Source organism: Sus scrofa, chromosome 10, assembly GCF_054392235.1.
Source record: "Sus scrofa isolate SSC_HxYL_T2T_F1_AM1 chromosome 10, Sscrofa_HxYL_maternal_Yorkshire_Landrace_v2.0, whole genome shotgun sequence".
NCBI classification, from domain to species: Eukaryota; Metazoa; Chordata; class Mammalia; order Artiodactyla; family Suidae; genus Sus; species Sus scrofa.
In genome coordinates, this window is record NC_139392.1 from 17,987,822 (window position 1) to 18,007,656 (window position 19,835).

At 37.6% G+C, this 19,835-nt stretch overlaps 1 protein-coding gene across 3 annotated transcripts in view; it reads left to right on the top strand.

Moving 5' to 3' along the window:
* Nucleotides 1-19,835, top strand: part of EXO1 (exonuclease 1) — a 41,077-nt gene that overhangs the window by 13,011 nt on the left and 8,231 nt on the right. For all 3 annotated transcript variants that reach the window (XM_021064445.2, XM_003130555.7, XM_084979270.1), the window contains exons 8-12: nucleotides 81-268; nucleotides 1,196-1,292; nucleotides 6,119-6,344; nucleotides 10,087-10,333; nucleotides 14,173-14,731. In XM_021064445.2, the coding sequence (XP_020920104.2) occupies nucleotides 81-268; nucleotides 1,196-1,292; nucleotides 6,119-6,344; nucleotides 10,087-10,333; nucleotides 14,173-14,731 (1,317 nt within the window). The remainder of the gene's footprint in view (nucleotides 1-80; nucleotides 269-1,195; nucleotides 1,293-6,118; nucleotides 6,345-10,086; nucleotides 10,334-14,172; nucleotides 14,732-19,835) is intronic.

Below are 19,835 nucleotides of genomic sequence, written 5' to 3' on the forward strand. Positions count from 1 at the left end.
AAAGCAACGGGTCTTGGGATAACACTTTCCCTACTCCTTATTTGCAGATAATTTATAAATATTTTTACATCCTTTATTAGGTCATCAAGAAAATTGGACATTATCTCAAGATGAATATAACAGTACCAGAAGATTACATTGAAGGATTTATTCGGGCCAACAACACCTTCCTCTATCAGTTAGTCTTTGATCCCATCAATAGGAAACTCATCCCTCTGAATGCCTATGAAGATGATATTGATCCTGCAACACTAAGCTATGCTGGGCGGTATCCTTTCTGAACCAGAACGGTAGAACTTTGCACTTCTGTATTTTTGTGGTGATATTTTTAGTGTGACATTCGGTAAAAAGCTAGCAAAGTGGTTTTTGCTTTCTTTTTTTTTTATATCGGAACCTTTATTTTGTTAAATTTCATTACCATGCTAGTGAAGATTTAGAGCAGCTTTTTTTGTTTGTTTGTTTTTTGGGGCCAGACCTGTGGCATATGGAAGTTCCCAGGCTAGGGGTCTAATTGGAGCCGTAGCTGCCGGCCTACACCACAGCCACAGCAAGGCCAGATCCGAGCCGTGTTTTCGACCTACACCACAGCTCACGGCAATGCCAGATCCTTAACCCACTGAGTGAGGCCAGGGATCGATCCCACAACCTCATGGTTCCTGGTCGGATTCATTTCCGCTGCGCCACAATGGGAACTAGGGCAGCTTTTTGTTTATAAACCTGAGGCTCATCCATTATAACCTGCTAACTATGTAGACTGACCTGACAGAGGTCAGTCACTTAAGTTACACACTCCATAGGTGGCACTTAAGAGAACTCCTTATGGCAAGCACGCTCAATTAATTATGAAGAACACTATGGGCATGTGAGTATGTGCCAGCTGAGGATCCCTTCCCATACGGAGATGGGAGATGCGGGGCTCTTAGTCAACTCAGGTAATGGCCAGGACTTTTCTCTCCATCTCTCTTGACCGGAAGTAAGTACTTTGCTTCAGAGCCAACTCCTGTGCCAAGTAGATACCGGTAAACGATGCCTCTGGATTCCCTACAGCTCAATGTAGAAAGTGGGGGGGGGGGGTCCATTAAAGTCATAAACCTGAAGATTTTCTGAAACAATAGAACACACTTTTCTGTTTTAATATAGGATTGTTTGTTTGGTTGTTAATGAAAGCATTTTTTCCTTAATCTTACCAACCTAGGTATATTGATGATTCTGTAGCTCTTCAAATAGCACTCGGAAATAAAGATATAAATACTTTGGAACAAATTGATGACTACAATCCAGACACTGTCATGGTAACATTTTAAAGCTTTCTTTCTGAAAGAGCACATTTTAGTTACATCTCCAGAACGATGACCAGAGGCCAATCTTCATTTAGTAAATGTCTTTTAAGCATTTCTATATCCAGGTACTGTGCAGGGTGTAGAGTAAAAACAACTCGATGCCAGAGAAAGTATATCTCTTAGAACTTAGCTGTATTGGTTAATTTCCTTAAATTAAGAAATGAGCACATACTATATTGTCAGACATTTAGACCTGAACATTTCATTTGAATATACCAAATGTTTTATGCCTTTTTTTCTCATCTCACCTCATTCAACCTCTGGCACTTGGCCTTGTTGAAGACTCAAACCTAGAAACACTCCCTTGGGGGTAAAAACTTTCACTCATTCACAATTTAGCAGATATTTACTGAGCCACCTGCTGTGTGTCTTCGAGCCCTTTCCTGTTTTCTTCCACTTTTTCCCAATTGTCTACAAACATCCTTTATGATACTATCTCCCACCATTGTTTTTTCAGTTCATATTTCCATTCAGACTCTTCTCTTTTGTGTTCATGTTTATTCCTTAACTACGTTCTTATGAATTTCATTATCTCACTTATGCAGAGAACTCGCACATCCTTAACCCAAGCTCTGGTCTGTGTACCAGCCATGTAACTTCATAATTCTAAATGTCTTCTGAATCCGTACATAAATGATTTTCTATAACCTAAAGTCTGTCCATAGTTGAAAGCAGACTTTTTTAGCGTTTATTACTCCATTAATTATATCTCTTTTGTTTATTTTCTGATTCTTCCCAGTAGAATATAATCTTCATAAAGCCAAGGTTTTGTGATACTCACTGTCATATTTACCATGTTTTTTGTTGAGTGAATAAATGTCAGTTACATGATCTCTTTCATTCTCTCAGACTAGAAAACTTGGAATTTAATTTTTTTTTTTTTTTGGTCTTTTTTAAAGGGTCGCACCCACAGCATATGAAAGTTCCCAGGCTAGGGGTCAAATCGGAGCTACAGGTGGCAGCCTACACCACAGCCGTAGCAACTCGGGATCTGAGCCGCGCCTGCAGCCTACACCACAGCTCACGGCAATGCCAGATCCTTAACCCACTGAGTGAGGCCAGGGCTCAAACCCACATCCTCATGGATACTAGTCAGATTCATTTCCACTGTGCCACAACGGGAACTCTGGAATTTAATTTTTGTAATCGAAGTTTTATTGCCTTTGATATTATGCCATTGGCCTTTGAACCACATGTATCCACTTAGACGTGCAGCAATAGATACTACAATACTATGTGGTCTGATTGGTTGAATTCACAGATATAGGAGAACAGTGGCTCTGGAAGGCCGACTATAAGTTATACTTGGATTAACCCCTACATTGTTCAAGGGTCAGCTGTATTAGTTTCAGATGTACTACACAGTAATTTGATATTTTTATGACTTATACTCCATACAAAGTTATTATAAAATATTGGCTGTATTCACTGTGCTGTACATTACATTTTTGTAACTTATTTATTTTGTATCTAATAGTTTGTACCTCTTAACCTCCTTCACCTATGGCTTCTCTTTCATTGTTAAGTCTTTCTGCTGCTTGTTTTTCTGGTTAATAGTTTCTTCTTTCTCATAGTTTCTAGTCTAACCCAGGTCTTTTTTACCCTTACTCACCATTCAGGTCTTTACTAAACATTTATTAAGTACTGTAACAAGCGCAGTTAGGTTAGCTAGTGTTCTGGAATATAAAGAAAAACAAAACATAATCCTTGCTTGTAAGGTACTCTTTGCCTAGGGGAGGGACATGTAGTTATATAGAGAGAGAACAAGATGGTAAGTGCTGTAATAGAGATGTGTTCTAGGCTCCGTGGAAACAAATGGAATGCATTTAGCTCCTCCTAAGGAGAGAATGCCTTTAATTAAATTAATTATTTTTTGTATTTTGTCTTTTTAGGGCCAGACCCACGGCATATGGAAGCTCCCAGGCTAGGCATCTAACCGTAGTTACAGCTGCTGGCCTACACCACAGCCACAGCAACTCAGGATCTGAGCCATGTCTGTGACCTACCCCACAGCTCATGGCAACGCCAGATCCTTAACCCACTGAGCAAGGCCAGGGATTGAACCAAGATGCTGTTGATCCCATTGCACCATGGTAGGAGCTCCAAACTTTTTTTAATTTTGTCCTTCAACTTTGTGCTATCCAGTATGTAGCCTCTAGCCACTAGATCATGTAGTGCTGTAGTGTTTACTGTTGAAAATATCCACATATAAGCAGATACACACAGTTCAAAGCCACACTGTTCAAGAGTCAACTGTATAATATCAAAGGCAATAGCACTTTAATTAAAAAAAATTAAATTCCAAGTTTTCTAGCCTGAGAGAATGAAAGAGACCATGTGTTAGTTCTTCTGTTGTGTTGGCCATTTCTTAAGTCCTTAGCGGCTTTCATGTTGGATGGCACAGAACATTTCAATCATGGCAGAAAATTCTGTTGGATTTTTAATTTTTACTGTCATTTTCATATCTAAGAACTCTTTTCTCCAAATGTGCTGTTTTAAAGATTTTGTTTCGTGAATATAAGCTCCTCCTCTCACCCCAGAATATTCATTATTATCTCTTGGATATTTTCTTCTTTCTGCATTATCTCTGTTTGCTTTGAATTTTTTTTTTCTATGTTTTTTGGTTTTTCTCTTTCATGGTAGAGACTTTTTACATCTAGAGCTTGTCATTTGTTTTCTATTTGGGAAAGACACTGAAAAGCTCAGGAAGCTTTGTGTAAATGAGTGCGGCTTATAGTCTTGGGTGAACTATTTGGCAACATGCTGGCTCTGTTTTGTGAATCCCCAAATGTCAGCATGTTTTCTAGCCACAGTTTTTTCCAAAAAGGGATCCTCCATTTTCTCTCCATAGCTGTAGAACTGTGGCTATCGGCATTCTGAGAGCAGGACAGGGAAAATGAGTTGGGGTGGGTCAAGAAGTACCCCTTAATAATTCAATATTTAGCATTTCATTTGATCTCTGTCCTTAGACAAATGGATCTTCTTATTCTGAAGTGCCTACTGCTTTATATTTTTATTTTATTTTATTTTATTTATTTATTTATTTATTTATTTTTGTCTTTTTGCCATTTCTCGGCTGCTTCCGTGGCATATGGAGGTTCCCACGCCAGGGGTCCAATTGGAGCTGTAGCTGCCAGCCTACGCCAGAGCCACAGCAACGCGGGATCCAAACCATGTCTGAGACCTACACCACAGCTCACGGCAACGCCGGATCCTTAACCCACTGAGCAAGGCCAGGGATTGAACCCACAACCTCATGGTTCTTAGTCAGATTCGTTAACCCCTGAGCCATGACGGGAACTCCAAATAATTCTTTTTTTTTTTTTTTCTTTTTTTAGGGCCGCACCTGTGGTATATGGAGATTCCCAGGCTAGGGGTCGAATTGGAGTTGTAGCTACTGGCCTATGCCACAGCCATAGCAACATGGGATCCAAGCCGCCTCTGCAGTCTACACCACAGCTCATGGCACTGCCAGATTCTTAACCCACTGAGCAAGGCCAGGGATAGAACCCACGTCCTCATGGATACTAGGCAGGTTCGTTAACCACTGAGCCACAACGGGATCTCCTGCTTTATATTTTTAAATTTTTTTAATGATTTTTATTTTTTTCCATGATAGCCAGTTTATAGTGTTCTGTCAATTTTCTACTGTACAGCAAGGTGACCCAGTCACACATACATATATACATTCTTTTTTCTCATATTATCATGCTCCATCATAAGTGACTAGATACAGTTCCCAGAGTTATACAGCAGGATGCCTACTACTTTTATGTCACTATTTCTGGGTTTCAAAGGTCCAGTTGCTCTGAAGGCAGATGAGTGCGAACTGACTGTATGGTCAGGTTGAGGATGAGGACCTAGGGGCCAAATAACCCTTTTCTCAGCCTCCACCCCACCCCACTTGTGACCTCCATGGTGCCTTAAATTCCCAAGGCTTTCTCCAAATTTCTGTACATGAAATTGGCATCTTTCTCACTGGTATTCTTTTCTGCAGACATTTGAGTCAGCTCTCTCTTGGGCCAGGTTCTTTATTTTTTTACTAAGGTATAGTTGGTTTAACAAAAGTTTCAGGTGTTCAACATAGTGCTGCACAGTTTTTAAAGGTCATACTTTGTCATCTAAAATATATTTAGTTATTAATTGTGAATAACTTGTATTTGTGTTAAAAATGATAATTTACCAATCCTTGCTATCCATAAGTTCTTTCTTGGAAACCAAAGTAGCTTTCTGTTTCTCTGTATTGTTCACCAAAGAAACTATTGTTTTGTCAATTAGATTGTTTTGGTTTGAACTCATCCAGGTTCTAGAGATGGGATAGTTAAGTACATAATTTTATGGTTTTAATTTTCAAGTCCTTTGTAAAGGGTATGTCGATGATTATTTAGAGGCTTATTACTCAAGGATTATTATACCAATTAGTATTATGTATTGAACTAATACTCAAATTTTAGAAGTACTTTTTCTCTGGTCATGTTTCTTCAAGCACAGTTTCGTTTCTTGCACTGTTCATCCTAGGAAGATTCATTATTCCTTAGAAATGAGCTAACGTGTTTACTTGACTTTCATGAGGAGAGAAATAGACCTAGGAATACAAGACACATTTAATGGAAAGGTATAGAGCCAGCAAAGTAGAAAATGTTGTTAGAGGACAGATATTTCATCAAAGGCTCTTCAAAGGGGTTATTTAATGATTTACTTATCATTTATGTTGATACAGAGGGAAATGATTTAACTATTTTTTTCTTCAAGTAACTCTTTTCCTTTTGCTATTTTAGCCTGCCCAATCAAGAAGTCGTAGTTGGAATGACAAAACATGTCAAAAGTCATCTAATATTAATAGCATTTGGCATAGGAATTATTGCCCTAGACTTGAGCTGGATATTGTTTCAGATGCTTCAAGATTAAAGGAAAATTCAAGTACTGTGGGCATTAAACAAGTGATCAGTACTAAAGGGTTAAATCTTCCAAGGAAGTCATCCAGTATAAAAAGACCAAGAAGTGGTATGTATTTTCTTTTTTGTGGAACACCAGTGAGAACTGGTCCCATTTAAGAAGTCTTTGTCCCATCCAAGGTCACTAACACTTTTTCCTGTTTTCTTTTAGAAGTTGTATAGTTTGAGTTCTTACATTTAGGACTGATCCATTTTGAATTAATTTTCTGTGTGGTGTGAGGTAAAGATCAAGGTTTATTTTTTTAGTATATGACATTTGTGTTATTCTAACACCATTTGTTAAAAAGATTATCCTTTTTCCATTGAATTGCCTGGGTACATTTGTTGACAATGAGTTGACTGTGTATGTGTGGGTCTGTTTCTGGACTCTTCTTATTTCTGTACCATTGGTCTCTTTTCCTATATTTTTTCTAGACACACTGTCTTGATTATGGTAGTTTTATAGTAAATCTTGAAATCAAGTCATATAAGTCCCTAAGTTTCTTCTTCTTTTGAAACGTCATTTTGGCTATTCTGTGTTCTTCACATTGCCATACAAATTTTAGAATCAACTTGTCAACTTCCTAAAAAAAAAAAAAAAAAAAAGCCTGCTGGAGATTTTGATTGGGATTTAGTTGACTCTGTAGATCGTTTTGGGAAATTGACATCTTAACAATGTTGAATTTCCTGGTCCATTTATTTAAGTCTTCTTTAGTTTAAATCTTAAGTAACACTTTGGAGTTTTCGGCGTATAGGTCTTGCACATCTGTTATCCCCATAAATGGTAATTTTAATTTCAATTTCTGGTTCATTTTTAGTGTGTGGAAATACACTTGATTTTCATATAGTAGTCTTGTGTTTGGCAACCTTACTAAATTCACATATTAGTTCTAGTATCTCTTTTGTAGACTCTCTAGAATTCTCTGTGTAGAAAATCTTATCTCCTGCAAATAAGGATATTCATGCTTCTCCTTTCCCTGGATGGATGCTTTTATTTCTTTTCTTTATGTGCTGGAACCTCCAGTGCAATGTTGAACAGAAGTGCTGAGAGTGGAATACTAGGTATTGGGAAATTTTTTTTTTCCACCATAGAACATGTTTAGAAGTGGAAAAAATAATTATAATCCATTCCCTCTCTCTTTCTTCTTTCCCTTAGACATTATATGAATGAATGACCATCTGACAACAAAAACAAAACAAAGCTCTTAGAAACTTTTAGTTCATGCATTTAACTTTTAAATTTAGATTTAGATTATTTATGTTTGGCCAGAATATCCTGATTCCTTATGAACCTAAATCTTTCTCATGATAATGCCTCCAAACCTTTGTTTCCTCTTCTGAAAAGGGAGCAATATTGTTTCTTTCACAAGTTTTTGTATATGTGATATAAGTTCACATATAAAAGCCCTGGTACATAGTAAGTACACTGTATGTATTAGTTCCTTCCTTAGTTTCTGGAAGATAGGCTTATGTAGAGAGCTCATCAATAAATTATCTATGTTAGACTAAGTCTCCTTTGTTGTAACTACCATTTATCAATGGATTTTGTCCCCAGGCACACACACAAATACATACACAAAAACAAAACAAAATTGAGGTTTTCCCCTCTTTAATGTCCTTTGCATGTTTAGAGACAGCCTTTGTGACTCTCCTCAATTTCTTTTGCAAGCTAAACGTTCCTTATCTATCCAGCTTATGCTTTGGATACAACATAGTTTTTTTAATAAAATGTAACTGTTAGAGTGAGTGGTTGTTGAGATGTGGTCTGGTCTGCTTACCATAGAGCACAGTAAGTATTTGAATTGTGGCTCTGTTTCAGTCCTTCATCCAGAAAGTGCTTTTATTATTGCAAACTAAGATAACATTAGCTTTTATTATTCTTGTCATTTTGCTGCCACTTACTGAGCTTCTAGTCAAAATCCAACAAGTTGCTGTTTAGCCAGGCACAGTTATATTTTTAAACTTAAACCTGGGTTAAGTTACCCTTATTGAGGTAATCTTAAGTCATTGGAATCATTGTTCTGCCTATTAATTTTTTTTTTTTTGAATCTTTATATTGTCTTCTAATACACATGTCCCCTGGAAATTTGAGAAGTATGGCTCAACTATGTCTTAAAGTTTCAGTTAAGATATGTTTGCTTATATAGCATTTAACTGAATCAGAGCGAATGTGGAAATCTAGAGCACTATACTAGAGACAGGCCTCCTTTCATGCTAACAATCACCAGTAGTCTTTCAGAGCTGTTCAATCTGTTGCAAATTCATTTAATTAATATACAGTAAATTTTGCTCTACATTGTCCACTAGGATAATGTCAGAGACCCTGAAGTGTCTTGCTCAATTCAGACTCTCCTAGATCTATGAATTTCTCAAATAGCTAGTCTAACAATATTAACCTAAAAAGAAAATGAGGAGTTCCCATTGTGGCTCAGCAGGTTCAGAACCCGACTAATATTCATGAGGATGCAGGTTCAATCCCTGGCCTAGCCAATTGGGTTAACAGTCTGATGTTGCTGTGAGCTGTGGTGTAGGTGCGGACATGGCTCAGATCTGGCTTGGCTGTGGCTGTGGTGTAGGGCAGCAACTGTATCTCTCATTCAACCCCTAGCCTGGGAACTTCCATATGCCACAGGTGCAGCCCTAAAAAGACAAAAAAAAAAAAAAAAAGAAAAAGAAAATGAGGTTAATGTCATGTGGCTTCTTCTTGGTGAAGCCTTGCTGGGGATCCTACATTATTTTTTTTTTTTCCCCTCTTCTGTAAGAATTCACAGTTCCCTGCATAATAAACAGATTTTGGTTCTTACATGCTTTTTGATCTATAGGTTTTTTTTTTTTAAATCTATACATTTTTTTAATTTAAGGTATCACCTATCACCTTGTATTTTGGCACCTCCCACTATTTTACCAGCTTCTTAGCCACAAGCATTTATCCTCATGTGAGTGGAAGCTGTTCAGACTGATAATTAGTTGGACTGATTTTAAGTACTTTAGAGCTATCTCTACGTCCTTGCCTCTTTCAGCTTTAGCACTTGACGTTATTTAGTCTTATCATATACCATAGAATACGTTTGTCACCCAGAAGTCTTCTAGAGCCCCGTAGCTATGTTAATGAGCATCAAAGCTAGAGCACAAATTACTTTTGACTATAAGATAGTCAAGTATATCTCAAAAACCCTAAGACATAGATGATGTATATAAATAGCTCCTGGTCTTCTTGAAACTTTTTTTTTTTTTTTTTTGCATTTTAGGGCTGCACTTGTGGCATATGGAAGTTCCCAGGGTTGAATTGGAGCTGCAGCCGCTGGCCTAGGCCACGGCCACAGCAATGTGGGATCCAAGCCGTGTCTGCACCCTACACCGAAGCTCACAGCAATGCCAGATCCTTAACCCACTAAGCGAGGCCAAGGATTGAATCTGAATCCTCATGGATACTAGTTGGGTTTGTAACCCACTAAACCACAACAGGAACTCCAATTGAAACATTATTTTTAATCAAACATTAAATTAATCATATATTTGCATGTAAATTGCCTTAAAATTTTTTTACATTCAAAACTGACTGTATCCTAAAATATTGGTTTGGGTAATTTCACATATAATCATACAAATAGCTAATTTTATTGTAAAATACAGCCAAGGGAATTTTTTTTAAAGTTGTTTTTGTATTTCTTTTTCTGATGCATAGTTTTTTAAAAAACAGGACTTCATCTTTAGGTCAGTAGGACATGGACTGAGAAATTAAGACCAGATCTCTTAACTGCACATTAAATAAAGATAATTACAAAATTACATATAATTTTGTTTTTATTTAGAAGAGCTGTCAGAAGCTGATTTGTTGGCTCAGTATTCTACTTCATTTACAAAGAAGACCAAGAAAAATAGTTGTGAAGGTAATAAATCGTTGAACTCTTCTGAACTGTTTATGCCTGACCCGGTAGATGAAGCTGCTACTAAAAAAAGCCTAAGTACACCACCTACAACAAGAAACAAATTTGCAAAATTTTTACAGAGAAAAAATGAAGAAAGTGGTGCAGTTGTGGTTCCAGGAACCAGAAGCAGGTATGGTTATATCTATAGAATTTTGTTTGTCCATTGTATGATATACTCTGTTGGTATTTATTTTAATTGTCTTAAATAACATTGAATCTAATGGGATAGGTGTTAAGACCTGGCTTAATCATGTCTTACCTTAGTTCCACTGTTCCCTTAAACTTCTGTTACTTTACTAATCTTTTTTTAAAAGTTGTTTATTTATTTTTTTTAAATTATTATTGTTTTTACCTTACCTTAGTTCCACTGTTCCCTTAAACTTCTGTTACTTTACTAATCTTTTTTTAAAAGTTGTTTATTTATTTTTTTTAAATTATTATTGTTTTTACCTTACCTTAGTTCCACTGTTCCCTTAAACTTCTGTTACTTTACTAATCTTTTTTTAAAAGTTGTTTATTTATTTTTTTTAAATTATTATTGTTTTTTTGTCTTTTTGTTTGTTTGTTTTTAGGGCCACACCCACGGCATATGAAAGTTCCCAGGCTAGGGGTCAAATTGGAGCTACGGCTGCCAGCCTACACCAGAGCCACAGCAACAGGGGATCAGAGCCGTGTCTGCAGTCTACACCACAGCTCACAGCAACGCCAGATCCTTAACCCACTGAGCAAGGACAGGACTCGAACCTGCAACCTCATGGTTCCTAGTCGGATTGTCAACCACTGCGCCACAATGGGAACTCCCAAGAATGGATTCTAAGAGGGTCAGCGTGGAGCAGAAAGATTAGTTAGGCTGTTGCCATAGTCGCTGCGAGTGGTCATGACAATTTGAAGAGTCAGTATAAAACCTGGGGGTTAGAGATATGGACCCTAGGTTCAGACCACCTGAATTTGCATCCCATCCTATTTACTCATGAGATATCTGACTTGGACAAATTAATTTCTAGGTGTTTCATTTTCTTCTTTTTAAGAAACAAGGCTAACCACTCTAACATTCTTAGGATTGCTGATAGAATTAAATTATTACCATAAATAAAGCATATAAAATTGTGCCCCATAGATGATAAACATGACAATGAATAGCTTTTTTAAATTGACTTTGGATAGTGGTACCACAGCTAGAAACAGGAAGTTTAAGTGTCAAAAGTTATTCAGGCATGATGTAGTAACTTTAAGAAAGAGTATTTCTGGAGTTCCCGTCATGGAGCAGCGGAAGCAAATCCAACTAGGAACCATGAGGTTGCGGGTTTGATCCCTGGCCTTGCTCAGTGGGTTAAGGATCTGGCATTGCTGTGAGCTGTGGTGTAGGTCGCAGACGTGACTTGGATCTGGCATTGCTCCGGCTGTGGTGTAGGCTGGCAGTTGTAGCTCCAATTGGACCCCTGGCCTGAGAACCTCCAGATGCCTCGTGTGTGGCCCAAAAAAAGGACAAAAAGACAAAAAAAAAAAAGAAAAAGAAAGAGAGTATTTCTTAGAAGACTTAGAATGAATTTTTGTTATTTCTCTAGAAGACTTAGAATGAATCTTTTTAGGTTTTCAAGTTTAGTAAACCAGGTTGCATCCAATTTTGTCTAACCATGATGATGGGAGCTGGGTGTGAAGGCATGAACCGCTGGTAACGCCTAATCTTCCTTCAGATGATGATTCAAACCTTTCTCCCATCAAGCCTTCTCACGAAAATATTCACAGTACAATGAAATGATCATTTTGATTCTTCCTTTGCTAGTCACCCTCATTAAAGGTGCTCGTTGGGATGATGAACAAGTAGGCTGAAAAAATGGAAAAATAAGATTCTAGATGATAAATGCTGATACTTCTAGAAAGTTGACTTCTGTCACTTGGAGAAATTTGGAACGTGTGTTTTATTTTGCCATTTGGATGAATATAGAATTTCCTTTCTCTTCCTTTTTGGAGACAGCTCGTCAGAATAATGTTTGTCTCTACAGGTCTTGGCTGTTTGAGTCATTGTGGATGCTTAATGAAATTTGCATTTGAAGTTGTAAATACTTACTTAGTTTAGTTAGGTGTTTCGTTAATAAATTGTTTGGAGGATGCATTAAATGCTTGGAGAATTTTTTTTTCTGAATCAGCTTCCTGTGAAATAATAATTGGGAATAAATCTTTGATGTATAATTTTCCGATCTAGAATATATAGCAATATCTAGTAATAACTAGATATTATTAAATTAGTTCGCTTAGCCGAGTTTTAACGTTCTTTTATATGTTATTCCTCACAACATATAAGGAGATATTCAGATTGGCGTTATTGTCTCTGTTTTGGGCTAAGACATTGAAGCTCTGGGAGTTCCTGTCATGGCACAGTGGTTAACGAATCCGACGAGGAACCATGAGGTTGCGGGTTCGATCCCTGGCCTTGCTCAGTGGGTCGAGGATCCGGCGTTGCCGTGAGCTGTGGTGTAGATTGCAGACGCGGCTTGCATCCCGCATTGCTGTGGCTCTGGTGTAGGCTGGTGGCTATGGCTCTGATTAGACCCCTAGCCTGGGAATCTCCATATGCCGTGGGAGCAGCCCTCGAAAAGGCAAAAAGACCAAAAAAAATTGAAGCTCTGAGCAGCTGGAAAACTTTGCCAAGACTGTATAGTTCACACTGGTGATAGGGAAGAGTCCTAGTTATGTTTGACATGACACATTGAAAGGAGCATGTGATCTGAGAGCCCTGGATTTGAATTTTCACTCCATCATCTAATTACTTGAATGATGTTTCACATGCCATTTAACTTCCCTTTAGCTATGAAATACAGATGGTCCGATCATATATATAAAGCTGTTTTAAGACTAGTAGAAGTCGAGTATATTAGACGCCTGGCACAGTGGCCAGTCATTAAGAGATGTTAAATATGCAAACTGAGTGTCTCCAGTCTGGCTGCTTTTGGGGAGTCAGTTGTTTTCTTTATCTTTATTACATGAATACTTATCCTTGAAACATGCCTCTTTATCTTTTGAGATCTAAAAATATAAATATCATTTAAGTAACACCATAGCCTATTAGGAAAGAAGCAGCCCTGAACTGGGAGAGGTTTTAAGTTTTAATTCTGTTCCTCAGCTGACTAATTTCATAACCTTGGGCGCTGTTACTGCACCTTCTCTTATGTGTGGTATAAGACGTAGAATATTGTTTAGATATCATAGGGGTTATTGTCTATATAAAAATGAATTTTGTGATCAGATCTAAGAGCTGATATTTTCTGCTCAATGAAAAAACAAAGTAAGACTTTTGCTTTTGTATACTTCTCCTTCCTGCCCTGTGGCGCCCACACCTGAGCCAAGGATTTGATGAAAGGATACAAGAGGATTTTTACTCTGTAGCATTTAGTAAATATTCTGTTTATCATATTGGATTTGAACTAATGCTTATTCTCTTTTCATATTTAGCTGGTCATGTACTTCAGATTTTCTTTTTAAACCTAAAAAACTCTCCTTGAGTTCATCCTTGCCTGTAATGACACTGATCTTTGTTTCATTTGTATTGGAGTTTTTTTAAGTGAATGAGTAATACCTCTATAGTCATATAGAATTTAATGATGGATTTAAAAGTCTTCACCTCAATAATTAAGACAGTGTAGAAATTTATAGAAGTTGGTAGATTAGTGCACTTACTACAAGTTCCCAGATGGCTTGCTACTAGGAGTTAAGCTGAGACGAGAGGTCAATGGCTAATTTATTTTGCTTCTACAAAGTAAGAGACAATAGTTATAGGTTGTCCTTTATCTGTTCAACTATTTGACTGTCAGCCATGTGTAAACTCTATTTTGCCTTTATTTACGAAGTTAGTACTTAGGAGATTTTTAAAAAAGAAACTGGACCGTTTTTCCATTCTGAATTTTGTCACCTTTATGAGGAAACTCTAAAATATACTTCTTCATTCTTTCTGTTTTTTTTTCCCCCTGTTAGGTTTTTTTGCAATTCTTTGGATCCTGTTGACTGTGTATCAAAGAAGGAAAGCAACCAGCCTCTAGATAACCCTGCTGTCACAGATAAAGACACCAATGTAAATGAATCAGATTGCCCAAATGACAAGAAGTTGGTTGATACGTGTATAGCAGAGAATTCAAGAGAGCAGATTCCAGATGATGTGACCGTGATTGCTGAAGAGTCTCAGTCTTCGAAGATCAGCAGATTCACGAGAACCCTCTCCCCACCCACTTCGGGGACACTAAGGAGTTGTTTTCATTGGTCTGGAAGTCTTGGAGATTTTTCAAGAACACCCAGCCCCTCTCCAGGCACAGCATTGCAGCAGTTCCGTAGAAAGAGTGATTCTGCTGTTTCTCTGCCTGAGAATAGTGAAGTGTCTGATGCATCGCAGTTGAAGAGTGAGGAGTCAGGCGATGAATCTCACCTGTCGCATGAAGAGGCTTGGTCTTCACAGTCTCAGGAAATCGTGGAGTCATCACCACACAATTTAAATGCCTCAAAACTTTCTCAGCCTTCTAGTAAGGATTCCGATTCAGAGGTAGGTCACGTCATGAAGGCTTTGCTTTCAGATTCATCTGTAAAGGAAAATAAGGTGTAGGGTCAGATAAGTGAGGAAGTTTTGCCTATGTTATGAAAACAATCGGTTGTTTTAATTCTTCATTCTAAATTTTACTGTGTACAAAGTTCATTTTTTATTCATCTGAAGGACTTCTCTGTATCTTTCAGATTTTAGACTCTTGTACATTTACTCTAACCACATTTCTTGAATCACACTGTGTTCCATGGATAGGTGTTCCAAGTTGTGGAACACTTAAGACCTAAGCAGAACGATAAGCTCATGAAAAGTTATTATAAATTTAATATTTAAATCCTTAATATACTGTTTTTTAATTTTTTTGAAGTATAGCTGATTTATGATGATGTGTTAATTTCTGCTGTATAGCATATAAACATTCTTTTTCATATTCTTTTCCATTACATTTTATTACAGGATATTGAATATAGTTCCCTGTGCTAGGACCTTGTTGTTTATCCACCCTATACATAATAGTTTGCATCTGCTAATCCCAAACTGCCAGATTTTCCCTCCTTCATCCCCTCTCCCTCTTGGAGGTCACAAGTCTGTTCTCTAGCTCTGTGAGTGTGAGCTATTTCTATTTCATAGATATGTTCGTTATGTTATATTTTAGATTCCACATATAAGTGATATCATATGGTGTTTGTCATTCTCTTTCTGACTGACTTTATTTAGTATGATCTCTAGGTCCATCCATGCTGCTGCAAATAGCATTATTTCATTCTTTTTAATGGCTGGGTAATACTCCAGTGTGTGTGTGTGTGTGTGTTTACACACCATATCTTCTTTATCCATTCATCTGTTGATGGACATTTAGGTTGTATCTATGTTTTGGCTATTGTGAATAGTGCTGCTATGAATATAGGAGTGCATGTATCTTTTCAACTTAGAGTTTTGTCTGGATATATGCCCAGGAATGGGATTGCTGGAGCATATGGCAACTCAATTTTTAGATTTTTGAGGAACTACCATACCGTTTTCCTGCACCAGTTTACATTCCCACCAAAGGTGTAGGAGGGTTCCTTTCTCTCTACAAGCTCTCTAGCATTTGTTATTTGTACACTTTTTAATGATGGTCATTCTGATGGGTGTGAGATGGTACCTCACTGTAGTTTTGATTTGCATTTCTGTAATAATTAGCAACATTAAGCATCTTTTCATGTGCCTATTGGCCATCTGTATGCCTTCTTTGGAGAAATGTCTGTTTAGATCTTCTGCCCATTTTTCAATTGGATTGTTTGGGGGATTTTTGTTATTGAGTTGTATGAGCTGTTTGTATATTTTGGCAATGAAACCCTTATCAGTCACACCATTTGAAAATATTTTCTCCCAGTCTGTAGGTTGTCTTCATTTTGTTTATGGTTTCCTTTGCTGTGCAAAAGCTTGTCAGTTTGATTACTTTTGCTTTTATTTCTATTGCCTTGGGAGACTGACTTAAGAAAACATTGGTGTAATTTATGTCAGAGGATATTTTGCCTATGTTCTCTTCTAGGAGTTTTTATGGTGTCAGGTTTATATTTAAGCTGTTTTGAGTTTATTTTTGTGTATGGCGTGAAGGGAGTGTTCTAACTTCATTGATTTGCATGTGGCTGTCCAACTTTCTCAATACCACTTGCCAAAGAGACTGTCTTTTCTCCTTTTTATATTCTTGCCTCCTTTGTCAAAAATGAGTTGACCGGGGAGTTCCCATTGTGGCTTAACAGGTTACAAACCTGACTAGTATCCATTAGGATGTGGGTTCGATCCCTGGCCTTGCTCTGTGGGTTAAGGATCTGGCATTGCCATGAGCCACGGTGTAGGTTGCAGACATAGCTTGGATCCCTCATTGCTGTGGCTGTGGCATAGGCTGGCAGCTGCAGCTCTGATTCAACCCCTGGCTTGCATATGCCTCAACTGCAGCCCCTAAAAAGAAAAAAAAAAAAAAAAAATAGAATTGACTGTAGGTGCTTGGGTTTATTTCTGGGCTTTCTATTCTGTTCCACTTATCCATATGTCTGTTTTTGTGCCAATACTACACTGTTTTGATTACTGTAGCATTGTAGTATTTTCTGAAGTCTGAGAGGGTTATGCCTCCTGTTTTGTTCTTTTGTTCAGAACTGGTTTGGCAATTCTGGGTCTTTTGTGATTCCATGTGAATTTTAGGATTATTTGTTCTAGTTCTATGAAAAATGTCGTGGATGATTTGATAGGGGTCACATTAAATCTGTAGATTGCTTTGGGTAGTATGGCCATTTTAGCAATGTTAATTCTTCCAATCCAAGAGCATGAGATGTATTTTCTTTGCTTCAATTTCCTTTATTAATGTTTTGTAGTTCTCGGCATGTAAGTCTTTCACCTCATTGGCGAAGTTTATTACTAAGTATTTTTTTATGTTATTTTAAAAGGAGTTGTTGGAGTTCCAGTCGTGGCACAGTGGAAATGAATCTGACTAGGAACCATGAGGTTGCGGGTTCGATCCCTGGCCTTGCTCAGTGGGTTAAGGATCCGACATTGCCGTGAGCTGTGGTGTAGGTCTCAGATGCAGCTCGGATCTGGTGTTGCTGTGGCTGTGGCACAGGCCAGCAGCTGTAGCTCTGATTGGACCCCTGGCCTGGGAACCTCCATATGCCATGGGTGTGGCCCTAAAAAGACAAAAAGGCCAAAAAAAAAAAAAAAAAAAGGAATTGTTTGTTTACATATCCCTTTCTGGTATTTCATTATTAGTGTAAAGAACTATAACAGATTTCTGTATGTTAATCTTGTATCCTGCCTCCTTGCTGAATTTATCAGTTCTAGTAGTTTTTATTTGGCATCTCTGGTGTTTATTATATATGTAGTTTATCATGTCATCTGCATATAATGACAATCTTACCTCTCCCCTACCAATTTGAACATATTTTTTTTTCTTGTCTAATTGCTGTGGCCGAATACAAGTGGTGAAGATGGACATCCTTGTCTTGTTCCAGGCTTTCAACATTTCACTGTTGAGGGTTTTTTGTTTGTCTTTTTAGGGCTGCACCTGAGGCATATGGAAGTTCCCAGGCCAATGGTTGAATTGGATTTATAGCTGCAGGCCTACACCACAGCCACAGCAACAGGGGATCTGAGCCAAGTCTGCAACCTTTACCACAGCTCATGGCAATGCTGGATCCTTAACCCACTGAGTGAGGCCATGGTTCAGACCCTCTTCCTCAGGGATACTAGTTGAGTTCATTACTGCTGAGCCATGATGGGAATTCCCCACTGTTGAGTATTGTAGTGGCTGCAGCTATATTTATTTGTCATAAATTGCTTTTATTTTATTGAGATATGGTCCCTCTATACCTACGTTGGTGAGGTTTTTTGTTTGTTTGTTTGTTTGTTTTAAGACTACTTTGTTGTTTTTTCTCTGCTTTGTTTGTTTGGCTGCAGCATGCAGCATCTTTATGTGGGATCTCAGTTCCCTGATCAGGGATTGAACCTGGATCACAGTGGTAAAAGTGCCAAGTCCTAACCACTAGACCACCAGGGAACTCCCAGGTATTTTTTTTGTAAATGGATGTTGAATTTTGTCAAATGTTTTTCTGCAGCTATTGAGATGATCATACAGTTTTTCCTTTTGTTGTGTTTGTTTTTTTGTTTGTTTTTGTTTTTTACAACCACACTTGTGGCTTAGGGAAGTTCCTTGTGCCAGGGGTCAAATTGGAGCTGCAGCTGCCGGCCTATGCTACAGCCACAGCAACACTAAATCCGAGCCATACCTGTGACATATACCACAGCTCACAGCAATGCTGGATCCTTAACCCACTAAGCAAGGCCAGGGATTGAACCCGCATCCTAATGGAGACCAGTCAGGTCCTTAACCTGCTGAGCCACAACGGGAACCCCTCTTTTTTGTTGTTGATAAGGTGAATCACATTAATTGATTTTGTGTATGTTGAACCATCCTTATGACCGTGGGATGAATCCAACTTTGATTGTGGTGTATGATCTTTTTTTACGTCTTATTCGTAAATCCTTAATATACTCTTGAATTCTGATAACTTTTGAAACCTTTTAACAGAAGGGACCTCTTATTATGCTGGCATTTGTCTTACGTTTTAGTACTTATGCACTACATTTTTGTTTACTCTTATTATTCTTGTTGAACTCTTTTATGACAAAATAGTAATACGAGTGATTTTGTTATTCTGCTTAAATTAATAAAAGTATCCTAACCATTTTTCTTATTTATAAAATATCTTTATTCTTACTTAAGTAAAATAAAAACTCCAAGTAAGTATTGCTCCTAAGACTGAATGACATCATGTTTTAAAATGACATGATGACATAATAGCATTCTTTAAATCTGAGTTATTTCAGATTTACCAATTTAACCTATTTCATTTCATATTTACAACCACCATTACCAAGATGTAGGAGCAATTACAGCCTTGGTAATATTTGATGGAATTTTGAGGTCTGATCATCCTAAATATTAAAAAATATCTAATAAATCACTATAGCTTATGTTTATCAAAAGGAAAATATTTTATTCAAGTTCCTAAAGGAAACTTGAGTTGTATCAGACTCAAATTGAAGGGGAAAAAGCCTAGTTAAAATGTGAAAACAAATTGTTTTTGTTTGGAGAGAGATGAAATCTAGTAATATATTCAAACCTAAAATCCATCCCATGTGGTATTTTTTAAGTAAGAGTATGTCAAACCAAACAGTTGATGCTTTTGCTTTTCATTTCCCATTCATTTGCTTTGCCTTCAGTTCATCCATGTCTGTCTAGAAGACTCTATCTTTTCATAGGAGCCTCCATTTTGATAATGTTTTCCATTTTCCACCTCCTGCTGCGTTAGCCAAGTTTTCAAATGATACTATGATAAGAGAGTCTTTTTTTTTTTTTTTCCTTAAGACTTGTTACTTACTTTCCAAAAAGTTGAGGGAGTATGACATCACTGTGTTCTGTAGCTCTAGCAAGGACGGCTTGGTGCAGAATTTGGCATGAATCGTGCCGTTGTTTCCATGAGCTGGAGTTACCTTTCCCCAGATTCGTGTCGTTTGTGTTGTTTGTGCCACCAGGAATTACAAAACTATTCTTGGTTTGTACACGTAAGCA